Source organism: Carcharodon carcharias, chromosome 14 (assembly GCF_017639515.1).
Source record: "Carcharodon carcharias isolate sCarCar2 chromosome 14, sCarCar2.pri, whole genome shotgun sequence".
Taxonomy (NCBI): Eukaryota; Metazoa; Chordata; class Chondrichthyes; order Lamniformes; family Lamnidae; genus Carcharodon; species Carcharodon carcharias.
Genome location: NC_054480.1, coordinates 105,538,254 through 105,553,786, shown reverse-complemented (window position 1 = coordinate 105,553,786; position 15,533 = coordinate 105,538,254). Strand labels below are relative to the sequence as shown.

Here is a 15,533-nt window from a genome sequence, read left to right as displayed (position 1 = left end):
CAACTCTTCAGCAGCTTAGTATGACTACTCATGAAACAAGACAAAAGCCCAAAACTTAAAGCGAACTATTAATACCCTTACCCCAAAAGAATTTTTGCATAGATCTCTTTGATAGTCCTGGTCTCCCTTTTCCGTAGAATTTCTGCATCATACCAGTATCCTCGCTCTTTAGGTTCATCTGGGTTGTAGTTCACCATCACCACATGTCCAACATGAAGTTGATGCCACTGCAAGATCACCCTCGCCCGTGGTCGAATGTCTTTCCATCGCAGCTGCACAATTCCATTTTCCGGGTAACTTCGTAGATTTGAATAGATAATTTCAGGGTTCAATTTTCATATTAGGTTTATGTATGACTATGTATAGAATGTAGCAAAAATATTAATGAGAACTTTATGTTAGTCTTCACTCTTGAAGATGTTCAACTGTCATGAAGATAATATTGTTTTAGGGACACATTGGGCAGTATTTAATGCAGGCGACTGGAAAGTCAGCAAGAGCCCTACCCCAGCTCCGATGGGGAAGGCCCAACGGGTGCCTCTCAGGCACTTAGTGACCAGGGGTGAGCCTTCGCCAGGATCAAGGACCATCCCAGGGAGTGGAAATCCCATCCCCAAGAGCTGCCAACCAGAAGCCAGCAAATGTCTATTGTAGGCAGCATCAGTGGCAGTCACTGGCAATGCACCCAGGAAGAGGCCTGGGATCACCAAGGGACCCAGTTGAGTGAGGGTAAGATTAGAGCGGTGGGAAGAGTGTCGGAAGACAGACCAGAGGATGGCTCTCAGCATTCCTCCTGTTCTCGATGTTGGTTCCTTCAGTTCAAAGGCACTCAGTGCCTGACAAGGCACATCCCTTCCATGTCCACCCCAAATTCCAGGAGCCCGCAAGCAACCTAGACAGGATTTGCTTTTCAGGGAATTAATTGCCCAGTTAAGAGCCTCAATTCCAGCCGCAGGCTTCAAATGGGGCAGAGGCAGAAAGGACCCCACCCAGAACCCAACTAAATGTTCCCCAGCCTCCAAACCCACCACCGGGGAGGGCGTTAAATTCAGCCCATGCTGTGCATTATACTCTTGACAATATTTTTAATAGCTCACTGCACCCTAGGACTGTTCCCATAGACAATAAATAATGAGAATATGATTGCGTAAATAGAGGGGGACATATTAAGGATACTAAATGAACTAAAAAATTAAGTTAACATTGTAATTTTTGAAGAAGTCATCAGAATGTGAGAAGCCCAATAAATATTGTGGATTTAGAATTATAAAAAGCTTTTGACAAGTTAACACACAAAGATTCTCAGCAAGATCAAAGCCTCCATCAATGGTAATACATTGAGCTGAATTGTGTATAAGTAGGCAACGATTGATTTGGATGTTTGTAGATCAGCCATGAGTAGTGGCCAGTAAGGACTGTTGCTTGCCTAGTTTTATTAATGTAGGCATCGGTGGCACAATTTGAAAATGTGCAGATAATAGTGTGCAAATGTTAGGCACTTAGAAGATGCTTGAATGCTTTGGGTAGACCTTGATATGTTGGGGGATTGAGCCTGACAAATGATGTTCAATTTTTAAAAAAATGCACAGGGTGGAAAGCTCAATGGAGATACACGCCAAGTATTGCTAAAAAAGAGAGACTTTCTTTGTCAAAACTTTTTGTCTTGCACTCATCCAAACAATTCAGAAGAATACCAAATGTAATGGGAACAATAATTCATATTGTATGAGAACAGAGTGCTGATTGGTTGGCAAGTGGACTAACAGTGTCCAACATTAGGTGTGATTCCGCAGTTGGACAAGATTGTCAGTTGGGCTTGCAGTGTGGTGCATTTGGGCACACCAGAAGTTACATATATTAACACACAGGGACTTGTTCTTTGCAAACAGAAAGAACATGTACACACTAAGCTGAAACAGGCACAACAGAATAAGTGACCGCCATTCGCTGACTCATTCCTCAGGACAATGCCTTGACCAGAGTCAAGTTGCTTGGTTTAAATTGCAAACAACACTTGACAGATTTTACAATTTATATAAATGACTTCAATGAAGGGACCGAAGGAATGGTTATTAAATTTTCTGACGGCACAAAGATACATAGGAAAGTAAATTATGAAGAGGACATAAGGTTACAAAGGGATATAGATAGGTTAAGTGAGTGGGCAAAGATCTGGCAAATGGAGTATAATGTGGACAAATGTGAAATTATCCATTTTAGCAGGAAGAATTAAAAAAAAAGCTTATAATCTAAATGGTGAGAGATTGCAGATCTCTGAGATTCAGAGGGACCTGGGTGTCCTAGCGCATGAATCACAAAAAGCTAGTATGCAGGTACAGCGAGTAATTAGGAAAGCTAATGGAACGTTTATTATGAAAGGAATTGATTACAAAAGTGGGGAGGTTATACTTCAGTTGTACAGGGCACTGGTGAGACCACATCTGGAGTGTTGTGTACAGTACTGGTCTCCTTATCTAAGGAAAAATGTAAGTGCATTAGCAGTTCAGAGAAGGTTTACTAGACTAATACCAAGAATGGGTGGGTTGGCTTATGAGGAAAGGTAAGCTTGTAGCCACTGGAGTTTAGAAGAGTAAGAGGTGACTTGATTGAAACCTTTAAGATCCTGAGGGGTCTTGACAGGGTGGATATGATGGGGATATTTCCTCTTGTGGGAGAATCTAGAACTAGGGGTCACTCATTTAAAACAGAGATGAGGAGAATTTTTTTCTCTGAGGGTCATGAGTCTTTGGAGCTCGCTTCCTCAAAAGGCTGTGGAAGCAGAGTCTTTGAATATTTTTAAGGCAGAGCTAGATAGATTCTTGATTAAAAAGGGGGCAAAAGGATATCGGGGTAGGCAGGAATGTGGGGTTGAGTTTACGATCAAATCAGCCATGATCTTATTGAACGGCGGAGCAGGCTCGAGCGGCCTACTCCTGCTACTTCGTATGTAGTTAACTGCCAACCACAATCAATCATTGCATTCTCCGTGGCAACGCCTATACCGGAGTCCATTTACCAACTGATCAGCACTGCCTTCTCATACAGTATAAATGGTAGTTTCCTTTACATTTGGTATTTTTGTGAATTGCCCTGATGAGAAAAAGCTTCAATAAAAAAAAAGTCTCTTTTTTCAGCAACACTGAAGTTCTGCACCAAACAACTATTTAAATACATCCTACAGGGAAAGATATCTGGATGGTTCTACTGCATAAATCTCAAAAGTTCATGCGCAGTGTTACGAATTGATAACTAGTGCAAATATGGTGTTGGGGTGTATTTATAGGACAGCTGACTATAAGAGAAAGCGCACCATTTTGTCCTTATTCAAGTCCTTCGTCAGGCCTCAGCAACAAATACTGTGTTCAGTTTGGTCTCCTCACATGGTGGTTGATAGTCAAGCTTTGGAAAGGATGTAGGGGTGACACACTAGGCTACTTCCAAATTTAAAGTATTTTAGTGATTAAAGTAGGTTTAAAAAATAGTGCAGAAGCTTAGGGTGATTTGATGGAGATTTATAAGACAAAGAAGAGTACATTGTGTAACGAGTTGGCAGCTTGTTCCAATTAATTAGGTTGGTAGGTACAGGGGTCACAATTTTAAGTTGTTTAAGGCCAGGTCCAGATGATAGGCATTTCATTTCCCAAAGAATAGTTGACCACTGGAATAGGCTGCTGACTCAAATGTTGGAGGCCAGTTCATGGAATTCCTTCAAGCAAGAGCTGGACTTGTTTCTTGTTGGAAAGATCATATCTTAAGTACTGCAAGGAATATCAGGATTAGAGTGATCTCCTAAACTATTTCTAGTGGAGTCAGAGGAATTTACTAGATTTTCCCCTGCCTCCCAATTGGCCTGAGGTTTGTTTTTTTTTAAGTCTTTCCCAGGAGATTGTATGGTCATTGGCTAGTGAATAGTGTATATATGATGATATATTAATAAGGGGGACGGGGGAGTATTTTGCAGAAATGTTGGGGTCTCACCTACCAGCTGGACAGCCAGCAAAGTACCTGGGTTGCCTCGCCCAGAAAGACCCGCTGGTATTAAGTGCCTCTCAAGCACTTGAGTGGCCAAAGGCAGGTCTTCCCACGGGATCAAGGAACCTGGAAGCACAAATCCCACCCACCAATAACATTCAGCCAGAGGCCAGCAGCTTGTTGCTCACTAGCATTACCAGGGAGGTGGTGAGCTGCTGGAGGCCCAGGATTGAGGAGCGACCCAGGTCAGAAGTAACTCATGTGGGAGAGATTTGCAGAGTGTAGGGGGTGTCAGCAGCAAAGGCAAAGGAGTCATTCTCAACAGGTCCCCCTTCCTGATCCCAGTTCTCTCGATCAGTACCGAGCGCCTCTGAACACCACCCCCTCTGGCAAACCACAAGCAACCTGCACAAGTTTGCTTGTCGTGCTCCCCAAGTGGAAATAGGTCCAGCCACCGTAGAGTTAATCAGTGGTGTTGGGAAGAAGCCCTTAAGTGGTTATTCAATGTCCACTTAAGTAGACAATGAATGCATATATGTTCTTTAAAACCAAATAGTCCTTCAAACTACACCAAGTTACATAAAATCTACAGCACAAAGCAGCAGTTGGACCAAACTAGTCTATGCTATTTATAATCCTCCTACTCTAGTTACCTCTTTCCACCCTCCCTCTGTATCACTACTGCCTTTCCGCTTTTGTATGTTAAGATGGAGAGGAAGTCTTTCAAAAGGCCACCCATCATCAGATGATAGCAATGTAGTGTCAGGAATAGTCTGGGCGAGCAAACTCATTTTGTCAACTTTCATTTTTTGAATATTTTGTCGTGCAATTCATCCAATCAAAGGCAGCCCAACAGTTTATTTAAGGAATGGCACTGTACCATATAAACCATCAAGATCCCAAAAAAATCTGATTTTGGGAATAAAAAAAAGTTAATACACCTTACAGCAACAAATACCCATGATGCCCTCCCACACCCAGTGAAATGTCCAGATTAATTGCCCAAAGTCTCCACATTAATGTGGACACAATACACAGGGCAGGCAAAGCCCTAGAAATCACATCCCTTTAAGTCACCATTTTCACATAAGGAATATAAATCAGGAGCAGATAGGTGGATGGAGAAACTGCAGAACCCTGCCCTATCCCCAGCACTTGTGTGAAAACAAGAGATAAATGGTATTTCTATATAGTCATCTTAACATACTCTTCATATTTAATGTGATAAATCACATCTTCAGCAGCAATCTTTGTTCCTGTAGCTTTGCTTGAATGTGCAGACTCTTCATTATTGGTAATTTTACTTGCACTTTCATCCTGTGTCACATTAACAACGACAGCTTCAAACCAAGCACCCATGTGCATGTCTCGAGCATCAATCAATTCATTTATCTAAAAAAAAAGCACAAGTTCAACATCTCATTGTTTGGTGGTCACACATTACTTGGCTTACGCTGGAGGGAGAAATTACTCAATCCCCTATACAGCAAAGGCCTTTCAAGTCAACAACACAAAGCTAAAGGGCAAGTCTACCATTACTAAACTAGCCCAACAGTCTCTCACTGCCAAATCTTATATTTAAACTATACAGTCCCAGGCATTCATTACAGGATCAGCTAATTTCCAAAGTAGTGACATATGATGTTATATAGGTTCCTATCTAGTGTGTCAGCCATCGAGCCTGCCACTAAACATTTTCCACAGCCCAAATCATAGAAAAATATTCTGCGGCACCCTTTGTGAATCCCAACTTTTCCACCATCTTAATATTCAAAGCATAGATGTGCTTGAGCTGAAGACTAGTAGTACAATATAGTTGCTGAGAAATTATACTCATAGCTTAAAGTGGAGCTCTGGGTCTAAACACCAAGATAGCCTAATTTCTGGTTCACAGAAGTTGGCCACCCAGTTGAAGTGCAGCCCAACATAAACACTACTGTTTTCCCTGGCATTCATCCATGCTTTTCCCTCCAACATCGTCATGCCAACATATAGTTCCAACAACATCCAAGTATTATTGAATTTTTTGAGGAGGTAACTAGTTGTGTAGATGAGGGTAGTGCAGCTGACGTAGTCTACATTGACTTCAGCAAGGCTTTTGACAAGGTCCCGCATGAGAGAATGGTCAAGGAGGCAAGAGCCCATGGGATCCAGGGCAATTTGGCAAATTGGATCCAAAATTAGCTTAGTGGAAAGAAACAGAAGGTGATGGTCGAAGGTTGTTTTTGCGTTTGGAAGTCTGTAACGAGTAGTGTACCGCAAGGATTGGTGCTGGAACCCTTGCTGTTTGCAGTGTACACTAATGATTCAGACGTGAATATAGGAGGTATGATCAGCAAGTTCAGAGATGACACAAAAATTGGCGGTGTCATAAATAGTGAGGAGGAAAGCCTTAGATTACAGGACTATATAGATGGGCTGGTAAGATGGGCAGAGAAGTGGCAAGTGGAATTTAAAACTGAGGAGTGTGAGGTGATGCATTCTGGGAGGACTAACGCAGCAAGGGAATACACAATGAATGGTAGGACCCTAGGAAGTACAGAGGATCAGAGGGACCTTGGTGCACATGTCCATAGATCCCTGAAGGTAGCAGCACAGGTAGATAAGGTGGTTAAGGCATATGGGATACTTGCCTTTAATAGCCAAGGCATAGAATATAAGCACAGGGAGGTTATGTTGGAGCTGTATAAAATGCTAATTAGGCCACTGTGTGCAGTTCTGGTCGTCACATTATAGGAAGGATGCGATTGCACTGGAGACGGTGCAGAGGAGATTCACCAGGATGTTGCCTAGGTTGGAGTGTTTCAGCTATGAAGAGAGACTGGATAGGCTAGGGTTGTTTTCCTTAGAGCAGAGAAGGCTGAGAGGAAATCTGATAGAGGTATGCCAAATTATGAGGAGCATAGATAGGGTAGATAGGAAAAAACTTTTCTCCTTAGCAGAGGTGTCAATAACCAGAGCATAGATTTAAGGTAAGAGGCAGGAGGTTTAGAGTGGATATGAGGAAAAACGTTTTCACCCAGAGGGTGGTTGGAATCTGGAACACACTGACTGAAGGGGTGGTAGAGGCAGAAACCCTCACAACATTTAAGAAGTATTTAGATGAGCACATGAAACACCATAGCATTCAGGGCTATGGGCCAAGTGCTAGAAAATGGAATTAGAATACATAGATGCTTGATGGACAGCACAGGCACAAAGGGACGAAGGGCCTGTTTCTGTGCTGTATAAACTATGACTCTATGTCAATAAGTTATGCAATTCTGTTCAGGGCATTGCCTCAGAGCCCATGCCAATGTGAACCAAGACCCTTTGGAAAAAATTAGAAGTTATACCACTTTATTGGAGGAATACATTTTCATAGCCTTTCAAATAAAATGGTATGCAAAACAAAATTGCACCAAGGAGCAAAAATTCATCAAAACATTTGTGCTGCAAACTTCAAACTCTTGACAGTTTAAATGTTGAAGTGTATAACCATTCAGCTTTTAAGCCATACCACACTTTCGGGAAATGGTGTGGAGGAAAAATGAATTAATTTGCCCATTGTCCATTCTTATAGCTAGCTATAAACGTTGACTTTTTATGAAGGTAGTACCATTCACTGAAGCAATGATTCATAGCACTGCCAGAGGAAAAGTAAAAATCCAGAGGAAAAGTAAAAATCAAGTGCTGTGGCTCAGCCACAGCCATCTATATTGCATCTTGTTTGTAGCAAATACAAACTCTGGCAAAATGTACAAAGTGAAAACATGATTTTATACTTACACTTGAAAGTATCTGAAATTCAACAAGTGCCCCAAGTCAAATATCTAGTTCAAACAAAGAAATTGCTGAAGTATTTTGGGTTAAAGATCTGTGTAATCTGGGTTTCAGTAAAACTCCAATTAATTGCTAGAAATTGCCACTATTTAGAATAAAGAATTTTTTTATTTATTAATTCACATAATGTGGACATTGCGTGCAAAGCCAGCATTCACTGAAAAGATGGTTGCAAACCACCTTCTTGAATTGCTGCAGTCCATGTGGCAAAAGTACAGCCTTCGATACTGCTTGATAGAAAGTTCCAGGATTTTGACCCAACGGCAAAGGAGAAAGTGATAATATTCCCAATTTAGGATGATGAGTCACTTCCAGCAGAATACCCTGCCTCTGCCCTGCTCTTGGCTCCTGTAGTCACAGGATTTATGCAGCTGGTCCAGTTAAATGTATGGTCAATGGTGAGGATTAAATAATGATAGTGTCATTGAATGTAAAAGAGGTGGTTAGACTTTGTTGGAGATAAGCATTGCCTGGAACTTAATTAGCAAGAAATATTCACGCCACACATCAGCCCAAGTCTGCATGTTGTCCAAATCTTGCTGCATGCAGGAACAAGCTGCATCAAAAATAAGGAGTTGCGAATGGACCTGAACACTGCAATCATCAGTAAACATCCCTACTTCTGGTCCTATGGTGGAGGGAAGGTTATTGTTGAAACAGCTGAACATGCTTGGGCCTAGGAAACTGCCCTGAGGAACTTAGAAGCAATGTCGTGGGGCCGAGATGATTGGGATCCAACAACTACAACTACCTTTCTTAGTTCTCATGAAAGGTCACAGACCCAAAATGGCCTCCTACCCCAATGAAATCAAGAAATTAAACACAACTTGTTGTTTCTCACTTCAAATGTTGGCTGATGCTGAGTTTTTCCAACATTTTCTGCCTTTACTTCATCTTGCTTTATACAAGGAATGACTCTGGCCAATGGAGGTGTCCCCTTCGATCACCACTGACCTTAAATTTAATTAGGACTCCTTGGTGTCAATATGGTTAAATGTTGCCTTGATATCACTCTCAACTCACCTTTGACACTCAGGTCTTTTGTCAAATTTTAGGCCAGTGCAATTATAAAGTCTGGAATCAAGTAGTCCTGGCAGAACCCAAAGTGAAAACTGGTGAGCAGGTTATTGATAAGTGCCACTTGATAGCACCATTGATGACATCATCACCACATTGCTGACGATTGAGAGTAATCTGATGGGGCTGTAATTGGCCTGATTGGATTTTTTCTGCTTTAAGACACACCTGAGCAAGTTTCCACTGTCAGGTAGATGCCAGCAATGTAGCTGCACTGATCAGTTTGGCTAGAGATGTGACTATCTCTAGAGCACAGATCTTCAGCATTCTCCCTAGTATTATAATAAGCAAATGCATTTATCTCAAAAAGATAACTCTAGTACAAGAAAGATTTACACGCAAATTGCTTGAGATTCAGCAATTATGGTAACTTGTAATTGAAAACAAAAAAGTTCAAACAATTCAAAATAAATAAATTAAAATAACTAAAAATTAACTTAGTGCAATACTAGGATTTTCCCTGAGAGGAGCATCATAGCTTGTATCTTAAAACAGAAGACTCAGATACTTGAACAATATACCATTACAGCTAATCAGTGTAACAGTTCTACTGATAAATAAATAAAAACCTTATTGCTCACCTTGTATAAGCCAAACCCTGGGTCAATGAGATCAGGCTGAGTGGACGTTCCTGCCTGTCCATCCAATTCCATAGCAGCTTCACCATTGTTAGAGCTCTTGTCCGATTCACTTTGTGCAGAACCACATCCAGAGTCTGTGTCAGACAGCTCTGCATCCTTTTCTTTTCTAGTGGTGCCTTTTGATACAACTTGATCAACCTGACGAATAAGCAGCTGGATGATGTCATTAAGTCCCACGTTATAGTCAAAAAGTGAATGGGCGTCTTCCATCTAAAAAGGGAAAATAAAAAAAAAGTTAGACAGCCATTACCGAACTATCTGAATTGAGACTCTGCATTTATCTTTTCACATCTACGAGCTACACCCCATAGTAATTTTGAACATTTGATTTCACTAAAGTACAACCACATAAAAAGTAACAAAAGCTGGGAAGGAAGAGAAAATATAGTTTTTTTAACTGCTAAAACAGGCATTACAGTCAACAGTAGTAGTTGCATTACATGGAAATAACTTCCATTACCAAAAAACTTTGTCTTTTTAAAATAAAAATCCAGAAATTTTTAAAAAGCAGCCCATTCACAAGCTGAATGTTTATCTACATAACCAACTCTTCTAATATTAACATGCAAGATGGGATAAAAATAATGCAACCACTCATCTTCTGAACAGTATGGGTAACATTTGGGGGTTCTGTCAGGCACTAGATTTTACTGTCACTTTAGAAACTCAGGGCAGGGAATGATAATAGGATATAAGATCCCAGGTTAGGGAGAAAAAGATTTACTATAGCTCTGACATGACCTGGCCCCATGGAACTGTGCACCTTCAGCAGAGCTAGTGGGGAAAAAAAACAACTACAAATAAGCCTCCTATCCCAACGAAATCAAGAAATTAAGTGCAAATTGCCGGACTTGCAAGTTCAATAGCTGATCAGCAGAATAGTAAAAGAGCCGCTGCAACACTCACTTTACTTTGAACAGCACTCTGTGCAGAATACTAGTTGTGGTTGCCTTCAGGGGAATTGTTTTAAGCTTACTGATCTGAAGTTTTGAGATGAGAGTAATGAATTCAACATCTGTCCAGCATGTACCTGATCATTACAGCCAATAGAGAATGAATATTTTTTTCAATGTAATATAGTCTCAAGATCACTACAATCATCCACTATACCAGGAATTAAGAGTCATTTTAATACAGCACCATCCTGTGGCAAGAATATAACCTCTGAGCATTATGGTTTTTCTTCACTCTGGAATATGAAATATTGAACAAATAAGAAGTACAGGTACATTTATTTATCCCTTTCCAAACCCAAGAAATTATTCATGGGCAGTTAACTGATTCTGAAATCTTCACCAATCCCAATGAGCTACCAATAGGAGCTGCAAGCAGAGAACAGATCTATACCATTCTTCTATTCTCTAGAGGGAGACAAAATGTACTGTTCTGCTGAATCAACACCCAAGAATTGACTACACCATAGTTCAAGCAATTCTATATACGGCTCTTGAAGTATGACTGGAAGTGGCTGAGCCACTACAAGTTTTCTTTTTTACATCTTATCGCAGTTAGGTTGCTTCAATGCACCCAACTAAGTGGTCAGCTGTAGGACACAGTGTGGAATGGAAATCTGAGAAACAAGACAGATAAGGAACAGTGTTAAAAATGTTAAAACAATAGCAGATATCTGTAGACCAATTGTTTGAAAGAGTGGGAAAAGCCAAAAATGAGTAAGCACCCTCTCATCTTTCACATAAAAGACCATTATTTCAAGTAGGCTATGACTAATGTTCCGAAAATTTGTCTTTCTCATGAGGGTTTCCAATCTCCAGATTTGAAGATCTCTCCTTAGAATTCTTTCCAAAAGTCGCTGCCACTCGGACAGCTTAAACAATGGCCCACCTCAGATTTCTCCTTCCGCGATTCCTTTCCCCTGGATCTCAAAGTACACAAGCTTCATCTTCCAAGCACATTTTCAGATGTTTAGTAGTGCTAAGCAGAATACCACTGTTCCAAAGGGGTACCTTTGCCCCAACAGCCCTCTATTTAAAGTCTACGACCCACAGCCCTTTCTCTGCTCCTTTCTTTTAACTTAACTGGGACTTCTACCTGTCCCTGTGACACTTGCAGGCCGACACCCCAAAACTGACCGACTCCAAACTGTTATAAAAACAAAAATAGGGTCATGAGGACTCGAAACGTCAACTCTTTTCTTCTCCGCCGATGCTGCCAGTCCTGCTGAGTTTTTCAAGGTAATTCTGTTTTTGTTTTGACTCCAAACTGTTGGTCACTGACCGTTAAACTGATCTGATGACCTATCACAACACTCCAAGAGAGTCCCACCTTTATTACTAGGCAGGAACCAATCTAAGAAGCATTGGAACCTCCTGTACCTTAAATGTTACAATTTCCACAGGCTGCTAATTTAGCACCCAGGGTCACAGAATGAATTGATTCCATAACACTAAAATGAAAGAAAATTAAAATTGAAACCTTGAAATTGGGTACAATGAAATGCTAGCTTCAATACCCAAAGTTGACACCTCCTGAATCAGAAGTCACCATTTACCAACTGGTTGAAATGGATATTCAGGATTGAAAATGTCACAAGACATCAATGCAAGTGTACTAACAAAAGATGAGAGCAAGAATCATCAAGTCAAGTCAACATGAGGTTAATCAATGTTGAGGCTAATCATTAGTATGCATTAGAAATACCCACTTATGTCAATATAGCATACTTCACAAAATAATTCTTGAAGTCAAATTTGGAGCAGTCTATTTTGAACCTGATCTCAATATATTTATGTGGGTTAAAAATATAGCAATGATTTGAGCTGTAAAAAGTTCACAAGAATTAGATTTTACATTGTTGGAAATCAAAACAACCAAAATGCTGAAGCATAAATAAAATAGACACAAACAGCCCATTTAACTGCAGCACAGGATGAGCAAGCAATAAAATGGCAACCCTCAGCCAGGCTGGAGATTGAAAGATTCACTCCTCTGCTTCCCAAAAAGCTGTAAGGATTTCCATCAGCATTACATTGAAACAACCACATTTTGGTTTGAAAAATATAACCAGCAAAAAAGGGAAATCTCTCATTAAAGTCAAGCTGATGGAAAGATGATCAGCTCCATCCACTATAAAGATCTCCATTAATTGCAGATGTGCAATGGCAGCCTAGCTTTCAGTGGCTGCTGTTTCACAGCACAAATCTAAGCCCAATTTGGTGCCATCTGAGAACCTCATTCAGAGGCTACAAAAATGCTGACACGAGAAATGAAAATCTCAACATCGCATAGTAGAGTTGCTTTTCCATGCTAGTAACAGGAATAGCCTTACTTTGTAGCTGACTGCGCTACACTTGAAAAAAATACTTGCAAATAGATAGCGCAACATCAGGATGTGCCAAAGAGCTTTAAAACCCATTAAGTAGGTTAACTGTCATCTTCTTGGGCTGTCCCTCAGGGTCAAGGATGACTTGCTTCCACACTAAAAATGAGTTCAGGCGACTGAAGAGAGTCCAACAGTCTCTGTCACAGGTAGGGGGAATGGGTGGGTGGGGTGCCCAGGTTGCCACACGTTCCTTTCGCTGTCGACCCTTGGCTTCAGCTTGCCCATGGTGAGGAGACTCAAGGCATTCAACTCCTTCCCAGATGCTTTCCCTGTACTTCGGGCGATCTTGAGCCAGGGATTCCCAGATGTCAGTGGGGATGTTGCACTTTTTCATGGAGGCTTTGAGGGTGTCCTAGAAGCTTTCCTTTGCCCTCCTGGGGCTTGTTTACTGTGTCAAAGCTCTGAGTAGAGCGCTTGTTTCAGGAGTCTTATGTCAGGCATGCGGACGATGTGGCCCACCCAGCTGAGCTGATCGAGTATGGTCAATGCTTCGATGTTGGCCTGAGCAAGAACACCGACGTTGGTGCTATCAATGGATTTGCAGTATCTTGCAGAGGCAGCGCTGGTGGCACTTTTCCAAAGTTTTTGAGTTGCCTGCTGTACATAGTCCATGCCTTTGAGCCATATAGGAGGGCGGGTATCTGTAGACCGTGAGATTGGTGCTGGGTTTGAGGTCCTGGTCTTCAAACACTTTCTTCCTCCTCGGTCACAGTTTAAGTATAGTCACCGTTGTAATGTAGGAAACGTAGTAATCAATTAATTTACATAAAGTCCCAAAAGGACGTAATCCATTTCTCAACTCTAATATTACTCACCTGAGGAGCAATCTAAAATGTGGATTGGAAGGTTAATAAAGAAACAGAATAAATGATCTGTGGTGAAATATAGGCTACAATATTGGATTACTGTAATAAGAAGAAATTTCAGCAGTCAGTGTCTGGAAATCTTTTCTTATAGTCACGCATCCCTTGAAAGATGAAATTGAATGACACCATGACCATGCTAACTTTAGATCCTAAGAAAAATGCATGAGCCAGAAAACTAATGCTTATTAAATGCCAGCTGGTTGTAAGAAGTACTGGCTTCTACCACCATACTGTAAATAAATGCTGTGCATAATGCTTAAATTATCATTGTAAATGCAGTGATAAAAATGAAAGACATGAACACACCAGCGGGGACTAGAAAGGTCATGTATGAACCTACAAGTTCAGTAGCCCTGAAAATTGAACGTCCTTGTGTGAGATTAATTACCCATGGTAAAATTGTAGCAATTTTGCAAATGTTTCTCAGCTGTAAAAATATGCTGGTTTTCATTTTTGTACAATATTAACAAAAGGATTTGCACCAACTTCCCCCCACAATGTTCCACACACAAAAAAAAGCAGCAAATCATATATTTCCTTACAGCATTATTGCATTATAAATCCCACACAAGACACCCATACATCACCACACAGAAACAATTACAACTTAAAAATGTTACCAGCAGATGGAAAATACTTGAATGACTGTGCACAAAGAAATGTACCAGTCTGAAGGGAGGGTGGTTGAAAAGACATAGAAAGGACCCACATAATTTTTAACAACTTTCGCTAATATTACGGAGACACTGGATCACTGAATGATAAACATTGTAAAGGCTAAATGCATTTGCACAGAGGCAAGTCATCGCTCCTCAGATGTGCCAGTTTGAAATACTTCATTGTCACCAGGTTAAAATTCTGCAACTCCTTATCCAACAGTATTGTGGGAGCACCTTCACCAGACTGCAGCTGAAGAAAAAGATCCACCTGCATTTTTGCTAAGCAATAGGGATGGGTAATAAATGCTGACTCTGCTATCAATGCCCATATCTTCAGAATTAATTTTTTTAAAAATCAACTCAGATATTTTGTGAAGCCCCGCACATACGTTCAAACTGTCAACTATAGTCATGTATAAATAAATTCAGTTTACTAACTGAAGAGGGGAATTCAGCACCCTGTCTTTCATCTGAGAATTTGAGGCTGCAAAATGTTTTCAAAGATCTACACTGTTTTATTCCACTTATGCCAATCTACCTCCTCATAGAGGTATTAATGTCTTGTTGGGAAATAGTTCGATAGATGTCCACTGAGTAAATGGTCATTTACTTATGTTAGCATAGATAGCAAGTTTTATTTCATTTTTTAAAAATGAAAAACTTGCATTTATATAACACCTTTCATGACCACAGGACACCCCAACTTTACAGCTAGTGAAGTCACTCTTATAATGTAGGAAATGCGACACCCAATTTCAGCACAGCAAGCTCCCACTAATGGCAACAGGATAATGACCAGAAAATCCGTTACAAGAAATACCTTTCCTGCTGTTCTGCAAAATAATGCCATAGGATCTTTTATGTCTACCTGAGGGGGGCAAACACCTGGTTTAACACCTCATCTGAAAGATGGCATTTTCAACAATGATCCCTCAATACCAGTGTTTGCTACTTAGATAAAAGCAAAATACTGCAGTTGTTGGAAATCTGAAATAAAACAGAAAATGCTGGAAAAACTCAGGTCTGGCAGCATCTATGGAGAGAAACAGGGTTAATGTTGAGTCCATATGACACTCTCTTTAGCTCTGAAGGAGAGTCACATGGACTCGAAACGTTAACTCTGTTGCTCTCTCCACAGATGCTGCCAGACTTGCTG

The 15,533-nt window shown here is 40.7% G+C and overlaps 1 protein-coding gene across 1 annotated transcript in view; it reads right to left on the bottom strand.

Moving 5' to 3' along the window:
- uhrf1 (ubiquitin-like with PHD and ring finger domains 1) overlaps positions 1-15,533 on the bottom strand; it is a 47,830-nt gene that overhangs the window by 30,299 nt on the left and 1,998 nt on the right. The window contains exons 2-4 of the mRNA XM_041205407.1: positions 9,453-9,722; positions 5,180-5,364; positions 82-297 (exon numbers count right to left, since the gene is read on the bottom strand). Coding sequence (XP_041061341.1) covers positions 82-297; positions 5,180-5,364; positions 9,453-9,722 — 671 coding nt within the window. The remainder of the gene's footprint in view (positions 1-81; positions 298-5,179; positions 5,365-9,452; positions 9,723-15,533) is intronic.